General features: G+C 37.0%; 1 protein-coding gene across 2 annotated transcripts in view; it reads right to left on the reverse strand.

The window, feature by feature from the left end:
• Positions 1–21,673, reverse strand: part of dock1 (dedicator of cytokinesis 1) — a 333,542-nt gene that overhangs the window by 104,314 nt on the left and 207,555 nt on the right. For both annotated transcript variants that reach the window (XM_073867188.1, XM_073867187.1), the window contains exons 28-29: positions 17,494–17,588; positions 14,123–14,217 (exon numbers count right to left, since the gene is read on the reverse strand). In XM_073867188.1, coding sequence (XP_073723289.1) covers positions 14,123–14,217; positions 17,494–17,588 — 190 coding nt within the window. The remainder of the gene's footprint in view (positions 1–14,122; positions 14,218–17,493; positions 17,589–21,673) is intronic.

Here is a 21,673-nt window from a genome sequence, read left to right on the forward strand (position 1 = left end):
GGTTTCTATGGCAGAGGTTGTCAACATTTTTCGGGGCAGGGATCCCTTAGATGTGAGAGGCATGGACCAGGGACCCCCTGATACTAAGGCCCTATTTACAGAGTTTTAGGGGCTTACAAACGCAGAAAAGTAAAATCACCCTCCAGAGTGGAAATCTTAAAAACGGTCTACCGGCGCGTTCCCATTTTAAAGAGTAAAACCGCAAAAGTCTGCTCACGGTGGCTTTCGTCGCGTACGTGTTTACGTCACAGGCATGCGCCAGTTCAGGAATATAACAACAAACATGTCGGATTATTTCCATACATCAGTCATTCAAGTTGCCATAGCAGCTCTTTTCCCGCAGTTGTACGAAATATTCACAGCTAGTGTTACTGATCAGAGAAGGCGCATTAATTACCTCCATCAAATTGTTGATCCGCCAACTCGTCGGAGGCAAACCAGACGGCTTTGGACGAGACTGCGCTACTACATTCGATATTTCAGCTTGAAACAGACGCACAAGTTCAGAAATATAACGTTAGATGAGAACATTCTAAAATAACATTCTGAAAGAAACACAAACGTGTTTGGTAGTCGCTGGTCTTTATGACATTATGGTCCCTATATGGCTTGCTTTATCATTTATTTACAGAAAAAAATGCTTAGAAAAATCATGTGTAGCAAACTAGCTTTATGGGTCTGTTCAATTTCTAAACCCCGTAATGAACAAAATGACAACTACACATTTCAATTAAACGCATTCCTTACAGATTAACATCACAGTTCCACGTGCTGCTTCCCATTCCAGCCCGGAAAGTAAATTCTCCGGTTCTTAAACTCCCGGTTCTGCCTTCCACATCGAGTCAATTTTCTGCTGTACTGAGCCCAGCACCACAGATCCTCTAAAGACCTGCTGCCATCCTTAGTGACAGACCGGTCAACATCTACCTGTCTACCCGAACTTCTGCTACTAACCGCATGCTCATTCACCGCTCTCCATCCACCTGTGTGAGCAATCATGAGTGAAGCCGATTTCCAGACTTGGTTGATGCAGATATATTTCAATATTTCCCACAAGTGGTAGAGGCGTCAAGCACGAAAGATTTAAATTTTAAGTAAATGTGAAGACGTGTGTCTGGAGGTCTCCCGCCGCAAATGAGGCGTTTAGCGCGGCACTGTAGACGCGATTCAGCCTCATTTGCGCGGCTAGTTGGCGAGAATTGAGCGTTGCCGCGGAAAACACGCAAGTTGAAAAATTTGAACTTTGGCAGAAAAACGCGCCGCGTTAACCAATCAGGAGCTTGCTCTAGTAGTGGCATGATTACAGGAAGAGTGGAGCCCCAGAAACCCATCCCATGACGAAATGTCTCGATTACTAGAATTTCACGCGCAAATGAAGCAAGTAAATTCAAAAGCGCTAAACTACATGCGGTAGACGCGAATTTGATGCCTCAAACGCGGCTGGTGTGAACCCACAGTACAGCATCTGTCAATCGGTTGCATCAAATGATGCTGCAATTTTACTACAGTTGGAATCTACAACAAACATCACATTACATAATTAATATTCATGAGTTAAGTTTACATACTGTAATCTATCCAACCCACTTTACAAGTGATTCCTACACCCCTGGTTAATTCTATAAACACCACTAGCTAAATTGCTCCTAACTAGTTTTAAATGAGCGTGTCCTATGTGTGGGCTGCTGAAAAAGCAGGGTGGAGTGGGCGTACGGAATAGCTGGGTCAGAACGACACGCGGGGATAAAACCTTGCCTAAAGAGATTACAGTAAACCCATTACAGGACCCGAGCAAAGCCCAGATTCTCCTCACACATTCACGGTAAGTCGATGATGTGAAGGAAACTAATCCCCAACACCTTGAATGCTACGTAAGGGTGCTATTTTTCCACCAGCACACACAGACCTTCAGATTTGAGTCTTTGGATCTTAAAATGGCGTTAGCAAAATGCTCCGATGGTAAATTTAGCATCATAAAAACCTCAAGGTCTATCGAGCCATGCTATTATAAGTCAATCATGACAAATTGTCTTCATCAGATGAATAATCCTGTTATTTCTGATTAGCGGATAAACGCAAGACCGCTTCACGTGCTAAACTCCGAAGCCGAAAATCTGAGCACTTTCATCGGCTGATCGGCACGCTCATCTAGCTTAAATGCTAATGAGAGTTTATCAGACAATCACGCTGCTAATTGAGTTCAGAAAGCTGCCGCGATAGCAATCAGCATCCATTAGCATGCTAGCACGAACAGACGCAAACTCATCTCGCGGCTCAAAGATAATGCAAAGTCGAACCCTCCACCGCCAGACCAATACACCACTGTAATTCTGCATTCGTGACCTGATAAATAATTACTTTTGAGACGAAGCATGACTCCATGATTTCCCGCAGGGCGATCGTCACCTGTCTGCAGGAATTCACTACAACCTGTTCATGCATTTGTAATTCTGTTAATGAAATCCTGTTAACACTTCAATGTGGAACACAAGGACAGTTAACAAGTTGTTAAGTTAAAAATAACTTCTCGAGACCTGCGTGCTCTGTTCCGATCCGTTGCGCCCAATCAAGTCGACTTACTTTCTCTTGTGAAACATTTCTGTGACACAAAACGGTGACTCGATCTGCCAAACATCTCATTTTGTGTTTCCCAGAAGTCACACAAACTTTAGGAGAGTAAATGCTGACAGAACCGTTGGTTAAACAACCCCTTTAAGACCAACTAGCCGACTGTTGTACATCACCAGTAAAACACCACAGGTGACTCTGAAATCAATAACAACAATAACCTTTTAAAATAGACTTTATCACAATGCAGTTATTTCATTACACTCCAATCTTGCCTGATACTTTAAAAGCTTGAAATATAAAAGAAACATAACCGATTAAATTCATCGTAATAAAAGTAATAGATTTAATAATTCATGGAAAGTATAAAATATAAATATTGTAATGGAAGCTAAAGAGATTGGGATGTGCTTTAATTAAGGAATTAATGGAGAAGAATCATTTATAATCTCTATATAAAGCATAGTTTAACCAAGAAACATAGTATTTGCTCTTCCTACTACGGAAGTCATGGGTACGGCCAGCTGTGTGCTTCCCATCATTGATCAAAATATCTTCTTTCAACTCCAACAAAATAATCATAAATTATGTCAGAATTTTTGTGTGATCTATCCTTTTAACCCTTAAATTATGATCCAGGTTTAGTGCAGTGAACTCATTGTCATGTTCAAGAAACCAATTTGAAATGATTCGAGCTTTGTGACATGGTGCATTATCCTGATTGAAGTAGCCATCAGAGGATGAGTACATGGTGGTCATAAAGGGATGGACATGGTCAGAAACAATGCTTAGTTATGCCGTGGCATTTGAACGATGCCCAATTGGCACTAAGGGGCCTAAAGTGTGCCAAGAAAACATCCCCCACACCATTACACCACCACCACCAGCCTGCAGAGTGGTAACATGGCATGATGGATCCATGTTCTCATTCTGTTTACGCCAAATTCTGACTCTACCATCTGAATGTCTCAACAGAAATCGAGACTCATCAGACCAGGCAACATTTTTCCCATCTTTAACTGTCCAATTTTGCAAATTTGAATGATATTTCTTGTTCCAAGGCAACTGTATAGACACAAATTAAATAAATTTATTGCATATATGTTGGCGTTTTACTACCCTGGAAAGGGAAAAGTGAGCTTTTCCTCACTATTTTCAGTACTGATAAAGACTTCCTCAGGCACAGAAAAGTAAAAGTGTTTCTATGTTCAACTTCAATGTATATAAAACACTATGTAAAGAAGATGAATTCAGACCCACAGAAAATCCAGAGATGAACACAGGGGATGCCAGTTGCGCCCCACAAAACATGACACCAAAACAAGCACCATTTGTGTAAAATGCAAGAAGGCAGAAAGCATACAATATGCTTGATCATGTCAACAGTGATTTCTTAAATTTGTTCAATGAGACTCAAGAACAAAAGAGGAGCTTGTTTAAGAAACTAATGTTAAAAACAGAAAAATAAACCATGTTGAATACAAATTTTAAATGTTAAAACAAAGATGTTAATTTAAATGCATTTTAAAAAGTCATACTTTGTTACTTAAAGTGATGTATGACAAATACTGATACTAAAATAGTCCTGTTCATACTCAATTCCCTCTTGTTTTTCATAATGTGATATTTAGGGAATTGCAGTGAATCAAATTAGGTCAATTTGACCCGCTCCATCAAAATCATCACACAAAAACACAATAGAAGGGTTAATAAACTCCGAACGAGGACAAATACTTATGCACTATGAGCAGTGTTGGGGAAAGTTACTTTTAAAAGTAATGCGTTACAATATTAAATACAAAAAAGTAACTAATTGCGTTACTTACACTGAAAAAAAATGATTCATTGAATTTAATTAATTTTTTTAAGGTAAGTGGTTGCAATCAATTTATTTAAGCTACATTTAAACAAAAAAGATTAGTAACGTAAAATGAAATAGAAAACTTTTGTTTAAATGTAGCTTAAATAAATTGATTGCAACCACTTACCTTAAAAAAATTGATTAAATTCAATGAATCATTTTTTTCAGTGTAGTTACTTTTCATGGAAAGTAATACTTACGTTACTTTGAAGTTACTTTTGCGTTACTTGATCTCTTTAAGGCCTTGCAGGTGGCTTTTACGACTAAGAAGTTCTGCATTCAGAAATTGCATATTTCCATCGCGAAAATGTCAAGCTCTGGCCTGCCATCTTCCTTTCTGACTGAATAGGTTCCCACTCAGGCGCGTACACATAGACTACATAAATCTACGTTAATACATTCAGTTTAATGCAGTACATTGCTTTTTTTTACATCAAATTAATTAAACTGTAAAGTAACTCGCGTTACTACTGTTTAATATTTACATTTATAAAGTAAAGTGTTACTTTACTTGTTACTTCAGAAAAGTAATATTATTGCATAATGCACGTTACTTGTTATTACCCAACACTGACTATAAGTAACTTTAGATAAAAGCATCTGCCAAATGAACAAAACTAACATTTTAATCATAGTGGTGGGACTTAATCCATGAAGATCTGGTCAACATACCAACTGCAGACAACATCAAAACTGAAGACTTACAGAAAAGTTAAAGAAATATAAGAGATCCTCAAGCTTGTCACGATAATTAGGAGAATAAATAAATGGCTCACATCTTTATAAATGTATTTATCTAAAGTCTAAAAAAAAATCACAGCTTTGATGAGTGCCATCCTTAAGTGTTAACATGTAAATATACAGCCGTCAGAAATAATTCAACAAGAATCAAGAACTACTTCAAAAGAGTATTAAATAAATGAAAACAAACATAAAAATAATTAATATCACACTCTTATCTCATACCTGTACCAGTATCTTTTATTTAAGCAATATCGCTCGAGTAGGAGTGTGATATAGCTCTATATCATCATGGCTGTGATTAGGCCAGAGGCACGAGGCCGTAGGCAATCACAGCCGTGATGATATAGAGCTATATCACACGACTCTGAGAGCGATATTGCTTTTATACAACAGTTCGACGGCACACGTTTGAAAAACGAAAACTAGAAAACAACAACGAAGTTATTTTAAAAGCCTCTTTGTTTGAGAACTACTTCTTCCGCCACGGATTTGTAATACAGGTAAAACTTTCGGCTGCTTTGATGCTCATAACAACTCAATGGACGGAAAATCTGTTACTTTATATTACCGTTTCTTGGTCACAAAGTGTAGTTTTAAGATTAGTTCAGTCGAGAATATATATGTATTATATTTAAATCTACAGTCGATTAGTAAAGATAGCGCCTGTTTGAACGTTTGCTTAGTGAGATTCGGTACGAATGAGAACCAAAGCATGAGCGGACGTCAGTGTTCACTCGCCCCGCTGACCACCGCCCTCTCTGGGCTACATTTCTGAAAGGTATTCCCTGGCTCTCATGCTGGCCTTGTTTGTTTATGATCGTCAAAAATGAGATCAAATCAGCAGTATTTGGTGTCACGATCAAACTATTACTTGTTTTTTTATTCATATTTAGTGTCTTTTGTGTTGTTATTGTTTTGGCGCGAGGTAAAAGTTAATAAAACTATACTTGTATAACGTTACTATTGCTTTCTCATTTATTCTTAACGTGATACGAGCACTCGATTATTATTATTAAACTTTGTTCTTGTCAATACTATATTAAAACGATTTTTTATAAGTGTTAGAGAGATGTTTTTGCATGCTGCTTATAAATATACCAGTGGCGATATCTCATAACATGTTTTAATAGTCACGTCACGATAAAGTAAATGATCAATGTCCACATTTAAAAGCTGCGGTGCTTACCTGCAGTTCCACTGTGTTTTCGCGTTCTGATAAGAGATATAGGTCCAGAAAAAAACGAGTGTTTATATTCCTCTTTCCAAGTGTTAATAATCCACACGATGTAACAAGACATTTCTCCCATTAACTTTAACGTAACATCCAAGAGCGCTGATCTTTGACGGAATAATACTTCTGATTGGGGATTCACAGACTGATTTATGAGCTAGTAAACTAATGAGACACACGGAGAGTGTTTAAAAACAGCACGTCTGTGTTTTTCCATTCAGAGATGAGCCTGCTTAGGACCTCCATTCACTAGGTGGCAGAATGATACGAAAGGTGAAGCGGTTACAGTGCCGATATCAGTACAATATCGCATAGCTCTTAGCCAATCAGATTCGAGAACCAGAAAGAACTGTTGTATAAAAATAAATATGACATTTGATGATATTGACTTCTCACCTAAACCTCATGACTCCAAACTCTTTCTAAATGCATTCTAGATGCTTGCTTTCATGACCGTTTGGTATTACTCGCTCTCAAATACCACATAAAACAAATGGCAATGGGCGAAAAAAACACAGCATGAGGCCGTCAGATTACCTGACCTTTACCTGTGAGACACAACTATGATACCATTTTCCTGAGGTCACAAATACAAGATAGAGGTCCAACACTTAAAAACAATACACAACTCAAGTTTGATAGCACCGGGTAAACATCCAGACATTTTTCTACCACTAGGTTGTAATTAAATCAGAAAAAAAATTCTTGAGAGCATTATCACTAAGAATAAGCAAACTTGCATTGTAAAAAAAATCTAAATCTTGAATACAGTTACAGTTATCCTGATGGCACGTGTAAACTCACACACATATTACAGAAAATCACTGGCAGTGTCATGAAGTCTAACAATCCTGGGAGAAATCCTGGACACATTATCCGCATATTTTCCCGAATGTCTTTGTGAAAGGGGCTGATGAAATATACTTATTTCTCTGCCATTTATAAAGATGGGCTCTCACAGAGGCAAAGCACATCAGAGATGGAGAAAAGGAAGGACAGAAATCCACTAAAGACAAAAAAAGGTGCACTGCAGACAGAGACGGAAAGCTAATATATTATATATTTGCTCTCATTTCTTTTCTTAAAATACTGTATCTATGTGAGGAACTGCTCAGTCCAGCTGCTGAAGAGACCACACACACAATTACAGATCAATATACACCGTTTAAAACCCAGTCATGCTGTTTACATACTGTAGGCGCTTTAACTGCACAATGTGATCAATATTTTGAGTGTGTCCGCCAATGGCTAAATTGTATTTAGCCAAATTTATATTCAATGTGCATTTGGTTTATGATGTGTTTTGGACTCCACAAAGCAGTACGGTCGGTTACACAATTCCAATTTTGAGAAAACTCACAACAAGACAAGAAGTTTTTTTTTTTTAAGAGGTCTGAAGGAAACCGATAACTAATCTTACGGAAAATGAATATTGTGATGACTGCTGATAACCACGAGAGCTTCAGAGATTAAGTGTGTTTGGTTTTTTAATATCTCAGATGATTTGATACTCGTGTGCAGATAAAGTCACCTGCAAAAGCCCTGAAGGTTGATATAATTCTCAGATGTGGGGACATTTTACCCAGTTGTTAAAGAAAGACGCACTTCCAGAAAGATCTCCGGTTCATAATAAGATTGTCATCTAAGCTATTAAACCCTCTTATCACTACAGGTGAATAATTTCACAATGTGACTATAGAGGAGATACAGAAGTTTTCAGTGCACTTAAACTGTCCATCAGTGAGCAAATATTCAGATTATTGTAAAGTACATTATGCAAGTTTACATTTATAGCTAGCTGAATAGCAGCACATCCTGTTCATTGGCATCTAATCTATTTATCTAATAAATAAGTGTCTCTGTCACCTCAAACAAAACACGTTTAGCACAACGCCAAACCTGCGAATCATAAAAAACATACAAATGTTAGACAACAAAAAAATTTAATGATACCCCACCCCTAACCCCAACATCACTGATAAAAACGGCTCATTCTAAGTTAATAAAAACATAACGGTTCATTTTGTAAGGTCTTGCAAGGCACCTTTAAAGAACGCAACATGCACATTTCCCAAAAATGCTGTAGAATTAAACCAATCATAAGACGACTTTGAAGCGTTTCCAGTTAAGTGTGCCGTATTCATCAGACGTTCAGCCAACATGCGGCCCATGGGCATGATTGCGTAACAGGTCATTCCAACACACGAGGATATGCTTCAATGACAGATAATTCATCATCAAAATTGCTCTTAAAAGCATTGATGTCCGGAAGAGGTTTAAATATATCTGTATAAAACATATCTGTGACCTTTACAGTGATTGATGGTTTCTAAAAAGGATTTCATTAAAACACATTTGAATTCACAGATGAATCATTCAAATAGACTGTGAACTAGGGGTGCACCGAAATTTCGGTCGCCGAAAATTTCGGCCGAAAATGGCATTATCGGTTTCGGGCCGAAATAAAAAATCCAGCCGAAAATGTAAACCGAAAATGAATGTCAACCGCGCCCCTTTCATCTGTGCGCTAGCGCTCGGGTTTCACTCAGCCTTCACGGTGATCAGTCGTCTCCCACCCCTCCCCTTCGTGCTCAAGCAGGTTTCACTCAGGGTCCAGCTGTTTGCACGCATCTGCAAAGATTAAGAATGTCTTGATGTGTAAACTTTAGAGAGAGTCGCGCTATGTGTCTCTTACTGTAATCCATTAACGTACATTTGGCGAATAAAGCAATGAAACACAACGTAACGTTTTTATGTGGAGCGACTGTTGCGCTGTTTGGGATTCACCATCAGTCTCTGTATATGCATGCGTTTAAGTGCCCTTAAAGCCGAAAGTATACTAGGGACGTCCGCGTATGCGCGCCATCATTTTCGTCATCAGGCAGCCCAAAATTTGAGACCGCACGGACAGTGCGCGTACAGTCCGCGTACAACATCGCATGCACGTGAAAATATTTAAACAGGACACTCCATTACAAACAATTATACAAAGGAAATAGACAGCATTTGCACACATACTATCGTTTTTCTTCTTTAATTTTATTTCATCCATAAACAGAAAGCTGTGGAGCATGTTTGTTACCATATTGTTTGATTCCTGTTCTTTGTTGTCTTTTTGTTTGTTCTAAACTGTGTTTGCAATGGTGGATCGGTTTCTTTTCTTCACCTATCCTAATGTTTTAATGTACTGTAAATGTCTCCAAATCAGTGCTGCACTAGAGTAATAATTTGAATAGAGACGCGTTTAAAAAAAAACAAGCAAACATAAATTCTCTCTGTTATTGACAGGGCACATATAAACAAAATTCTCTCCACAGTATTCTTTTTCTTATAAAAACATTTGTTTATGTCTGTATAGATTACAGTCAGATTAACCTACTGAAGTCTGTGTCATTAATGTTGATCAAACAACCCATGACAAAGAGACAAATAGCTCTAAAAAATAATAATATATTTAATTTATTGTGTTATGATTAATTTAATTTGATTTCTGTACCTAATGCTAATTTCAGACCTTATTAATGTACAACTTTGTTCTCTTTTATAAATGTTTGCAATTTCTTTATTGTTTATTAGATTTTTCCCACCTGCTTTTTGCTGATGCAAAAAATAATCTGATCTGTGCCTCAAAAACTGTAATGTGATCCGAACTGTGAGTTTTTTTTATCCGTCACACACCCCTAGTAAAGTTAGCACACAGTGATAGCCATAAATGCAATTGAACTAATAATTGGCATAATAATTTATTTCGGTGTTTCGGTTTCGGTTTTTCGGCCTTGGTTTCCTTTTTTCGGTTTTCGGTTTCGGCCAAGAATTTTCATTTCGGTGCATCACTACTGTGAACCCCTTCTGATTCACTTAATAGAATCAAAAAGAATCAATAATTAAAAATTGGCATTAAAAGGATGGTTCACCCAAAAACGAAATCACTTGCTCATCTTTATTTTGCTCTAAAAGTTGTTTTTTATTCTGTTAAAAGAAGATATTTTGATAAATGATGATGGCAACACAGTTGATGGTACCCATTGACTCCCACAGTAGGAAAAATAAAGACAATGGGTACCGTCAAATGTGTGCTTACCATCATTTATCAAAATATCTTCTTTTGTTTCCAACATAATAACAAAACCCATACAGGTTTAAAACAACCCCGAGTTTTGTTTTTTTGTTGAACCATCCCTTTATTAACTAACGTTTTTTTATGACATTACCAAACCTTCCTTAAAATATATTTCGAATGCAGTGGTTTCCAAACTGGGGTATGGGGCACAAGATGGTGCAGGGGGTCCCAGTTTTATAAAATAGATTACTTTATCATAAATTTAATCAAACCTCACTACATTGTATCATTTAATATGTGTTGTTTAAGCACTAGTTTACGTCATGAGTTTTCTTTAGGGGGGCCGTGAAGGGATGCACACTAAAGAGGGGGGGGCACTCCAAAAAGTTTGAGAAGCACTGTTGAAACCCTAATGTATGAAACTTGTTGTGACTGAACATCCAGATCAAAACACTTGAAACCTCATGATTCACTCATCAGCATTACCTGCACCGCAAACAGAACAAAACATCTCGAGGGAGATCTTGCACTCGCTTTTTATTTCAGCTTCTTTTTGTTATATTTTCTGCTTTCTGAATCACAAGAGACTCCACACAAGAGAGGAACACAACATCAAGCAGCTGGCCAGAAAAACAAATGCCACCGTGTGCAAATTGAGTCACACCGCCTGAATCGAGCGCCGCTCTCCGTTTGAAAAAGGTTCGTTCTTGAGAAAGGTCAAAACAACCCTACAAAACAACAGAGAAACTGAAGAAACAAGATGGAGAATCAGGCGGTATCAAAAAGACACGCTGTCCTCCGGGTCGCACGTGAAAGTGCAAGTTTAGAGTTTTATAAGGACATGAAATGCTGAAACCAAAAAAGGGAATCTCTGGAGGATAAATCAGGAACGTTCACAGATTTTCGAAGGGGCAGAGATACACTTAATAAAGCACTGCTAACTTTTACATCACAATTACATTCGTAAAAATGTGCAGCTTACGGCAAAAGCACCCCAGGCCCTGCAGAGAAATCAATTTAATGTGGGATGTTTATTAAAGGTGCAGTGTGTAATTTTTAAAAAGATCTCTTGACAGAAATGCAAAACAATGTACAAAACTATATTATCAGGGGTGTATAAAGACCTTTTTATAATGAACCAGTATGTTTTTATTACCTTAGAATGAGACGTTTTATCTACATACACCGAGGGTCCCATTACATCAAAGTTGCCATTTTGTGCCACCATGTTTCTACAGAAGCCCTTAATGGACAAACTTTTTTTAACTAAGTTGTCTCCGTCTATGACATGTTTTTCCGGTGGTGGCTACAGTAGCTTCTCTATGCGTTTCAAAAGCGAGGAGTGAGCAGTGGACTGAGCCATTGGTTGCAATTTGCAACCTCACCCCTAGATGCCGCTAAAATTTACACACTGCACCTTTAAAACACAAAATGATTTTGAGCTTTGAGTGCTAATTTAGAGAAGAGACACACACACCAGAAATGACCAGAATTGAGAGAAATAAACATTAAAAACCGAATATATATATATATATATATATATATATATATATATATATATATATATATATATATATATATATATATATATATATATATATATATATATATATTTCTTTCATTAGCTGAGCACAAAGTTTTTTTTTTTTTTAATTCCGCACACCTCTCCAAAAATGTAACAAAGATGGACCAAGTTGAAAAGAGATATTTTAACAACAACTCAGTTTGCACAAAAGTCTTTCGTCGTGAAGCTGGAATGTCCGCGTTTTATATGTTTTGTATATGCTGTTTGATAGGGCTCTGAAAACTGACATGTAGCCAACGCAAAAGTATAAATTGTCACTTAGAGTACGTAATCTACACATATTGTATGTTAAATGCCAATATTAAATACAGCCAAATGATAGCCTGGGTTTCCCATGCTGCCTTTCGCAAAATGTATTTACGCTGCAAGTCTAGCATGGAAACTATGGACCAATTTTGTCCCTGAAATAGGGAACCAATCACAGAACGGAGAGGGGGCAACAAGACGATGACGACCTCTATGCGACACACCGATTCGCTATGAGCTACGTACAGATGCATTTGATAGACAGTCGTAGCACCCAATAAATGGCATAGGGAACCAATCACAGAACGGGGAGGGGGCAGCAAGAGGATGACGACGTCTATGCGACACAACGATTGGCTATGAGCTACGTACATGAGCTACGCATTTGATAGACACTTGTAGCGCCCAATAAACGGGTCTGGGCATTTCTAAACCACGCCTCAAATATGAGAAAATGAACATGTGGTTCCCAGAGCACGTCTCATTCTCTATGAGACTGGTCTGGTGTTAGCCAGGCTAGCCAATGACTCTAGTTGGCTAACTCTTCCCTGCCAATGACGAGATTTTCCGGCAATCTGTATTTCTGCTATTATGCACCAGATGGCGCTCTTACCCAACTTATAAAACAGTTCAAACTCAGTGTATGTTTTGATCATCGCTCTGAATCGGATTTCTACCAGAATTCTTTCACAAAACACAATAATCACAATTAAGAAACCTACCCATGTTTGAGAGGTGATAAAAAGAGAACAAATGAAGGTAGGATGAAACTTTTGTTGTTGGTTTGAAAGCAGAATTTCTGTTCTTTCATTTGATATATTGTATGTTTATATATAATGCTGGCGCTGACAGGCAACTATTTTAATGCTGAAACGACACACACAAGCGTGTGATGACAATTAGTAAAATTAAAGCTAACACAAGCACATATCACTGCTCAAACGCATGAAGATTAAAATGATTTTATGCTCATAAATTATTTGTTTTTAACTAATATATCAGTGCAGACACATTATTCAATCTCATCTGCATCCTATTCAAATCACAATGTGAGAAAAAGACACTAAAAATAAAGTGATAATCACACACACTTAGATAGTATTTCAGGCATGTAAGACAGATGACATTATCTCACCATATATTACAGTATTTCAATATTTACAGTCTGCTACAACACAAGCATTGCTTTTCAGTTCATTGCTTTTCTGAAGTATTGTCCGTTGTTAATTTATTTTAGCTAATGCATTAGTTAATATTAAGAAATACAACCATAATTGTTAAGTTGAGTTTTGTTCAGCAGTCTCCAACAGAATGCTACTGTTTACATTAACGCGTCTGGTTAAAAGATCGTTCATTCAGATCAGGGGACACACAGGCAAACTGCAAAGACTTTAAAGTTTCCACCTGAAGCTCAATTCTGACATCCTGCTACCTGTAAAAGCACCTTAAACCTTGATCTCTACAGTCATGCTGGGTACTGTTTGGTGAAGGAGAGGAGAAGAGAGGCATAAATAAAACAGAGAGAGAGAGAGAGAGAGAGAGAGAGAGAGAGAGAGAGAGAGAGAGAGACCTACACAGCATTGATTGAAAAAAAATAAGAAAAAAATCTTGCTCTTTTTTACTGCAGTTTCTAAACAACAGCAATGTGCATAGAGAAAGAGAAACAAAGTAAGCAATGTTGCAGATGTCTTCATGTCATGTTTTCTCATATAACCTACATTGTAACATTTTTATGGTGACAAAAATGTTTAAGGGTTTCACTTGTACTGTATAAATAGGTTTTCTCACAAAAAATACATGAAAGGTGTGTAATCATACATTACTTACTTATTCTGCATCATGTTCATTATGACCCAGTCAGCAGGATAGACATTTTTTCCAATGAGATCCTTAAACATAATGAATGTCTCCATGAGGAAATCCTGAAAGACATCAGCAGTATTTAAGATGAATCAAGGAACAGGACAGCAAGGAATCAAATCTAAGATGAATCAGAACCACTACGGACTTTACTCGTATATCATGCATATATTTAGTTAGTTGTATTTCAGGTTCTCTGGCATTTAGTTATCATTGATGCATATATTAGAAATGCACCGATTCCAGATTTTTTTTATTTGTCTCAATCCGAAACGAATCCTACTCGCATCCTTATTCCATTAACACCGTAAAACACATTAATGAAGTAAACAACGTCCACAGCAGTGTATTTTCATTTTATTTTATTTTATTATAACTGTAAAAATTAAGAATAGGCAACTTTACGGCAGGATGACAAGTGGGAAAAACTATTTGACAATTACCATAAGCCTATACAAACCAAAACCTTTCAATAAAAGTGCAACAATGCAAAGAAGTGTTTTTTCTTGCTTTTTTTTAAATCAGAATATGTTTGGTGACTTAACAGAAATTAATGTTATTGAACATTTACTCAATAAACATGGATAGTGGGTTGCGTTTTGGTTAACAGTAGGCTACGCTACGATTAGAACAGTAGCCAAATATTACGTAAGATCACACACATTTCCTGCATCTCCTTTTACATGAAATGGGAGTTTCCTTTCAAATGGGGGCGAATCCTGAAGTTGCTGCATGTTCAAATATCTCAAATATCACAGCTTTCAATTAGTGATCGACCGATATATCGGCCGGCCGATACATCGGGCCGATTTTAGCAGGTTCTAGGTGTATCGGCATCGGCCGATTCGCGGCTTGCGTTCGCCGATAGCTTTTCCCCAGCATTAATTACAGACAGGCGCCCACAGGCAGCTCTGTGTTCTTTGAGGCTGCCTGCAGCCCGTGCATTGCCCCTCCCCCCACTAGCAGAGTGGAGCGCTCCAAGCCTGCTCTGGTAAGTTTTAAACTTCAAAGCATCTTTTAACTGTTTGACTGAAATATTGCCATATACTTTGAAAGTGTAAGCACGTTGCTCTATATGTGCGTGCAATCATAGCTAAGAAAGTTTGGTGGTCATAATGGAAAACGCGAATGCCTATAAAACTGCTTGCCATTGTATTTAGGGAGCTTCAAATAGCCTTTAGGCTAACCGTATGCATACGGCAGCTGTTACGAACATCATAGGATTAAATAATGCTGACGTTGTTCCGTGATTTCGTGGTATTTATAGGAGTTTTATTCAGCGACCACCAGTCTGAAGTTTGCACACGACGCGTGCTCATAATGCCGCAAGCGAACGCAGGTCATCAGCCGAACAGCTGATCATAGCTGGACATGCTGGGTTTTTAATTCTCATCTCCATAAATATATGTAGTAGTAAAAGGCTAAAAATTAATATCCATTGCTGATAGTTTCTCGTCATTGTGGAGAGCGCAGTTCATGGTTGCATACGTTTATGGTTGTTAACACGGAGTTTCGCGGAATTTTCGTCAGCGAAAAAAAATAAGAAATATGACCCAAAGCACTTAGTTCCAAACAGTTCCCACATGACTTTTATGTGACCGGAGAAGTGTTTTTTTGTAAGTTTTGTCAACATTTCTGTTCACTGGGAGCGCAAAGATACATGCACTCTCTCATCCATGTCTCTCTCACTGCACCTCTCCCACGTGCACGCGCTCTACTATCTGACCGAAGTCCGTACACAAATCCTCATGTATTTGTTCAGTTTTATGCGTTTTAAGCGAGCTGAGGCAAACTATCTATCCCTCGCATTTATTATAGGGCAAGAGGGTGTGTGAGGTACAGAAGTGGGGCAATTGGCATGTTATTCAGAATTCTTTTTAAGTTGTTTTTTTATCAGTATTGCTGTTTACATTTTCCTTGTCTTCTTATTAAAGACATTTGCTCTACAAGAGATTAAGTTAAGTGCACTAAAACTTAGACCTAAGCATTAAATAGGTTGTAAATAGTTGGTTACTTTCATGGATAAAGTAAATTGTTCCCCTTGTTATGCTGCTTGGTTGTTGCTACTGTGTGCAATGGTGTAATTATTATTTTATTTATGTATTTTAAGCAGCACTGAATTTTCTTACTTGTTCTACCTTACCTTACTATTTGTTAAATGTAGTTCAATAAATGTTCCTTTTTTAAATTAAGAGCTGTAACATTTGGTTTTATCATTGTGTCATTTTTATGATATAAACTGAATGAGAAAAAGCAGTATCGGCTCCAAATATCGGCTAAAGAAAATCGGCAGCCTGTATCGGTCATCGGCTAAGGCTGATGGAAAAAAATCGGTATCGGCACAAAAAAAATCCATATCGGTCGGTCCCTACTTTCAATATTCAGATTCTTGTGTGAATGACCATTTTGTTACCATAAGCATTATTGTTAAACATACGCTGCTTTCAATTACTCCTGTAATACTTAAAGGACAAATTCAGTATTTTACACTTAAAGCCCTGTTTTCAGATTGTTTATGATGAAAAAGAACGGTCTTGACTGAAATTTGGACATATGATGCTGGTCCGAGAATTTTCGGGTGTTTATTGTTTCACCTTCCACCTCCACAATGGGTGTATAGGCGCACTGGAACAATCCCTCCCAAAATGCACCAAACCCTCGCCCACAAAGACGTGAAACTCACCGAGTGGCCAGGGGTGTTCACTGATATGTTCACACAAAAATCACTGCAAAAGATGCTTTCCAACAGGTGTTTTAGCATTCGTTGTAAACTTGTGGACCTATTTTTCCAAACGCCTCACACTCGTTTATTCTTCCGCTGAGAGCTTGAATAATAGACACAATAATCCGCCTTTGCCAATTGCAAGAATACAAACAGAGTTCCCGGCGCGGAGTAATACCGTACCTCACAGCACATCTAATACAAGTCAATGGAGTTGAACAAAAACTACAATAAAACAGCTGTTGGAAAGCATCTTTTGCAGTGATTTTTGTGTGAGCATATCAGTCAACACCCCTGACCACTCTGTGAGTTTCACGTTTTTGTAAACGAAAGTTTAATGCATTTTAGGAAGGATTGTTCCAGTGCACCTATACACCCATTGTAGAGGTGGGGGATGATACAAGAAACACCCGAAAATTCTCGGGCCAACATCATATGTCCAAATTTCAGTCAAGACCGTTCTATTTCATCACAAACAATCTTAAAACAGGGCTTTAAGTATAAAATACCGAACTTGTCCTTTAACTAATCCAAAGTTTTGTTATTCATATTCGTCATTGTTCACTGACACTTAGACACACATCTGGAAGCACTAAGTTTTATTTTACAAACTCACCACCACATCAGAGCGCATCTTTCCAAAAGTGCTGATGAGATGTGTGTAGTGATAATCGTCCATCTGCCGCAGAGTGCCCGTCATACACGCTACAAAACTGCCCTGCAATGAAAAAGAGAGAGAGAGAGAGAGAGAGAGAGAGATCATCAGTAAATGTAGAACGTCCGGAGCCTCTATCAATCATAAACTGAACAGCTAATGACTGTCACGACCAAAGAGCTGCTATAAAAGTGTCACCGAACAAAATAAACACTGACACACAATTACTCTTAGCAGAAGTATGCTTCACTAGAAAACTTTTATAAAACAAAACACTTTGACAACATATTTTAGACGCAGTTAATGTTGATGGTACTCTTATCACATTCTGTTAACTATTAATTGAATATTAACAGACTGTTAAGGGCCGATCACATTATATCGATAACTATAAAAATATTGTTTTTAAAATCGTTTTATATTAGAGGAATAGCAGAGTTCACACCACAACTACAACAATAAAAATGCAATGAACAATATTGTTGGGATCACTTTCTGAGCGTTTTTTGACCATTGATAGTCAATCAAATCTATTTGACGTTCAAGTGCATGCACATTTGAAAAGACAGATGACACTGTGGAGAAGCTCATGAGGTCTATAACATAACATTACCCCAGTTATCCAGCGTTGAAGCAGTTGCTGTAAAATTGACTATGTAATGCTTTTTATACTACTACCAATAGGTAAGATATTAGATTACACAAATTACTAAATTCACTGTTTAGAGTTATGCAAATGTGGCGTGTTGAGGACATCTGCTAATTACCCGCTGTGTAAAAGCAACAAGTACACCATATTTAACCATTTAATGACATGTGAACAATTACAAGCATTTTTATGAAAGGAAATATGCTGCGAGTACTGTGCAACTTAAGTTATCGTTACCGTCCGGTGTTGTGGACGCTAATATAGTTATTATCGTTACAATGTGAACGGCCCTTAAGGATAAGAGTTACAGTTATTAAGTTACATAAAATCTGTCAAATGTCTGTTTAAGGACCATCAGAATAAAGTGTTGGCAGACCGTCTACTAAACTCTAATGATGGTTAGTTGTGAGTGAAACGTTTCTGAAAATAAACACAATGTCAAAAGGGAGCATCGAACGACTGATGACACAAATGATTTGGTGCTGTGTGATTGACATCAATATTTTCTCCATCTGATTACAGCAGTATGACACACACAGTGGGGTTCTAATGATACATTCACTTTTCAACATGCTGGAAACATAAACCAACTAGTGAAAAATAAAACTGACACACAAAATCTAAACACTTCATATAAGTGGTGAGATGGAAATCAGGGCAGCTTATTAGAAAATGTCAGGATTATGTGCTGAGGATCTTACTTGAAATTCAAATGTCATTTATGTAACATCGAAATAAGGAGAGTTAAAGTGAGAATAAAACTTATGAGACAGAACTTGACAACAATTAAGCAAAACTGAAAACATAATTCCTTTACATTTACTGCTATTGCTGAAAACATTGGGAACATATTACAATGCTGTTAGCTAAAGTACATTGAATAAACAATAAACAATCGCATTCGTATTGTATTAACCAACATTAACAAAGACATATCAATGCTGTCCAAACTATATTGTTCAATGCCATTTCATTTTAACTAATGCATTAACTAATATTAATAATGACTGACATCTTATTATAAAGTGTTACAAAAACATTTGACCTATTATTTTTAAAGCACTTTGAATTACATCTGTGTATGAAATGTGCACTGTAAAAAAAATTGATTAACAAGAGATGATCAGTGTTGGGGAAAGTTACTTTTAAAAGTAATGCATTACAATATTAAGTTACTCCACAAAAAGGTAACTAATTGCGTTACATAGTTACTTTTTATGGAAAGTAATACTTACGTTACTTTTGCGTTACTTTTTGTTACTTCGCTGAGGCTTGATCTCTTTCAGGCCTTGCAGGTGTTTTTTATGACTGAGAAGTTTTCCATCGCAAAAAATCTCAAGCTCTGGCCTGCCATCTCCGTTTCTGGCATAAACTGTTCCCGGTCAGGTTTGCACGCATAGAGTGCGTAATTCTATGTGACTACGTTCACTTTAATTTAGAACATTATTATTTTTAAAAAAAATAGAATTAATTAATTTCAAAAGTAACTCGGATTACTTTTTTAAAAAGTTACTTAAATATTAATGTGTACATTTAAAAAGTAATGCGTTACTTTAGAAAAGTAATATTTTTACGTAATGCACGTTACTTGTAATGTGTTACCATCAACACTGGAGATGATTATAACTTATAAACGTATAAAATGAACTTGACTTATTTCAACGTCATTTTATATATAATAAGAACTCATCTCTAGTCAAGATATATAATATTAAGTTAAAGGTGCGTTGTATAACTTTTAGGAGGATCTCTTGACAGAAATGCAATATAATATACATAAAGAATAATTGACGACGGGTCACTGAATTATAAGAAAATAATGCACACCCCAAGGGGGCAATGCGGCACAACGCGAAACTGAGTTCCGTTACACTGCGGGTGTGCATTATTTTTATTCCGCTTATACCACAAAAATTGCTCAGATGCCTATTTTAAAGACATTTGACAAGTTAGGTGTTCGGTATTGAAAAATAATGCATACCCATGGAACATGTATCAACCAATCAGAATACAGCATTCAACAGACCGGTGGTATAAATAACTATATTATCAGTTCAGTGGTGTTTAAACACATTACATAATAAACTAAATTGTTTTATTACCTTAAGATTTGCAGTTTTTTATCTAAATATCCAAACAGACACAAAGCACTTTCATCCCTACATTGTCTCAGATGACGACATGGTTGTCCTGTGGTGGCAACCATATGCGTTTTGAAATTAAGGGGTTGCACTTCGCAATCTCACCACTAGATGCTGCTAAAATGTACAGACACCACCTTAAAAATGACTTGTATTTCCAAGTTGATTTAGAAAAATAAATTAAGGCAGCAAAGATTTTTTTACAGCGTGCTACAAATAAACTTGCCTTGCCAAAGTGGACATATAGTAAATAAATTGCATGATAAAAATCCAAGTAAAATACTGTAGCAAATCCTGGCAAAAAAAGAAATAAAAAACCCCAAAACTTTATAAGATTTTTTAAAGGGATTAACATGATACATGAAGGTCTTCATCTGCATAATCAGTCCTAACGAAATCTAAAAAGAGTGTAGGAAATTTCCACAAGATAAAACAAGAACACCCGACTGACAGGAATATGAAGCTTCGCACTTTGAAAGTGTGACGGCTTTGTGTTGATTTTCGGGAGAAATTACATCTGCCCTACATAACTCATAACAGAGATATTCATCACCTGATTCTCCTTACCTTACAGAGAAAACACCCAGCAGAATATTATTTCCAATCTACCAAACTCTTCTTCTGTGAAATATTTATGCTTAAAAGCAACATGAAACACTTTTCAGTTTATACATACAAAGAAGTGCACAAACGCTGACGGGTGTCAATACTTTTGAGGCTGTTAAAACAGGATTTATAGAAAGAGTTTATTCTCCACGGCTTGTTAAAGCACAGTGTCAGGTGTAAACAGAGCTTAACGGCCTGTGGTTCTGCTAATGTTGTTCAATAGCTAATATTTATATTTACTGAGAATTATATCAGCCGCAATGAGTTTGAACAGGACTCATAATGATACACAACACTTCCCCTCTAATGACTTTAAACTTTGCTGACCACACACACACACACACACACACACACACACACACACACACACACACACACACACACACACACACACACACACACACACAAAAGACTATAAAAGCAACAAGGTAAAAAAAACTATATAGACTCTTATCCAATTAAGCCCACTATATAATTTTCTACATCATAAATTTCAGGAATATTATTTTCAGGAATTTTAAAGCCCTTTATTACAACAAAACATCACATTAATTGTATCTATAAAACTTCAAATACTACCAAAAATGAGCACACAATAGTGTCCAAAACAGCCCCCTATACCCTCATTCATTGTTCTGAATTCACCTACTTGAGTAAGTCCTTATAAAATGAACATGAACACAGTAATAAATGTAAAACTATTAATTAGCTTTTCTTTGCAAATAAACACTAATGAGTACAGTCA

This window comes from Misgurnus anguillicaudatus, chromosome 4 (genome assembly GCF_027580225.2).
Source record: "Misgurnus anguillicaudatus chromosome 4, ASM2758022v2, whole genome shotgun sequence".
Taxonomy (NCBI): domain Eukaryota; kingdom Metazoa; phylum Chordata; class Actinopteri; order Cypriniformes; family Cobitidae; genus Misgurnus; species Misgurnus anguillicaudatus.